Source organism: Cnephaeus nilssonii (assembly GCF_951640355.1).
Source record: "Cnephaeus nilssonii genome assembly, chromosome: 1".
In the NCBI taxonomy this organism is placed as follows: Eukaryota; Metazoa; Chordata; class Mammalia; order Chiroptera; family Vespertilionidae; genus Cnephaeus; species Cnephaeus nilssonii.
Window position 1 is genome coordinate 92,475,804 of NC_137072.1, and position 401 is coordinate 92,476,204.

Sequence of the window (401 nt, forward strand, 5' to 3'; positions counted from 1 at the left end):
GGCTGGGCTCCCGGCCCCGGCCCCATCACCTCCATCCCGGATTCACTCGGGGGGCCCTTCGCCAGCGTCCTATCTTCGCTCCAAAGACCCAACGGTGCCAAAGCCGCCTTGGTGAAGAGCAGTATGTTCTGATCTGGGAGGCGGCGGCGGCGGCGGCGGCGGGCGTGCCGGGGCCGGGCGGGCGAGTGGGCGAGCGGGTAGGCCCAAGGCTATTGTCGTCGCTGCTGCCCGGGCTTTTTCATGGGAAGCCTAAAGCAATCGCGATAAGAATAAAGAGAAAACGGCGTCGCCCCCAATTGCAACCCCACTCTCACCCCAATCCTGAACCCCCAACAAAACAAAACAAAACAAAACAAAACAAAGCAAAACACTTCCTGGCTTCGCACCTGCCCCGGGGCCGC

General features: G+C 62.3%; 1 protein-coding gene across 1 annotated transcript in view; it reads left to right on the forward strand.

Moving 5' to 3' along the window:
* The window catches only part of PHOX2B (paired like homeobox 2B), a gene marked incomplete at both ends in the record, with an annotated part of 2,769 nt that extends 2,637 nt beyond the window's left edge, over nucleotides 1-132 (forward strand). The window contains one exon of the mRNA XM_079773788.1: nucleotides 1-132. This exon is cut by the window's left edge and continues 384 nt beyond it. Within this exon, the coding sequence (XP_079629914.1) occupies nucleotides 1-132 (132 nt within the window).
* Nucleotides 133-401: the final 269 nt, after the last annotated feature.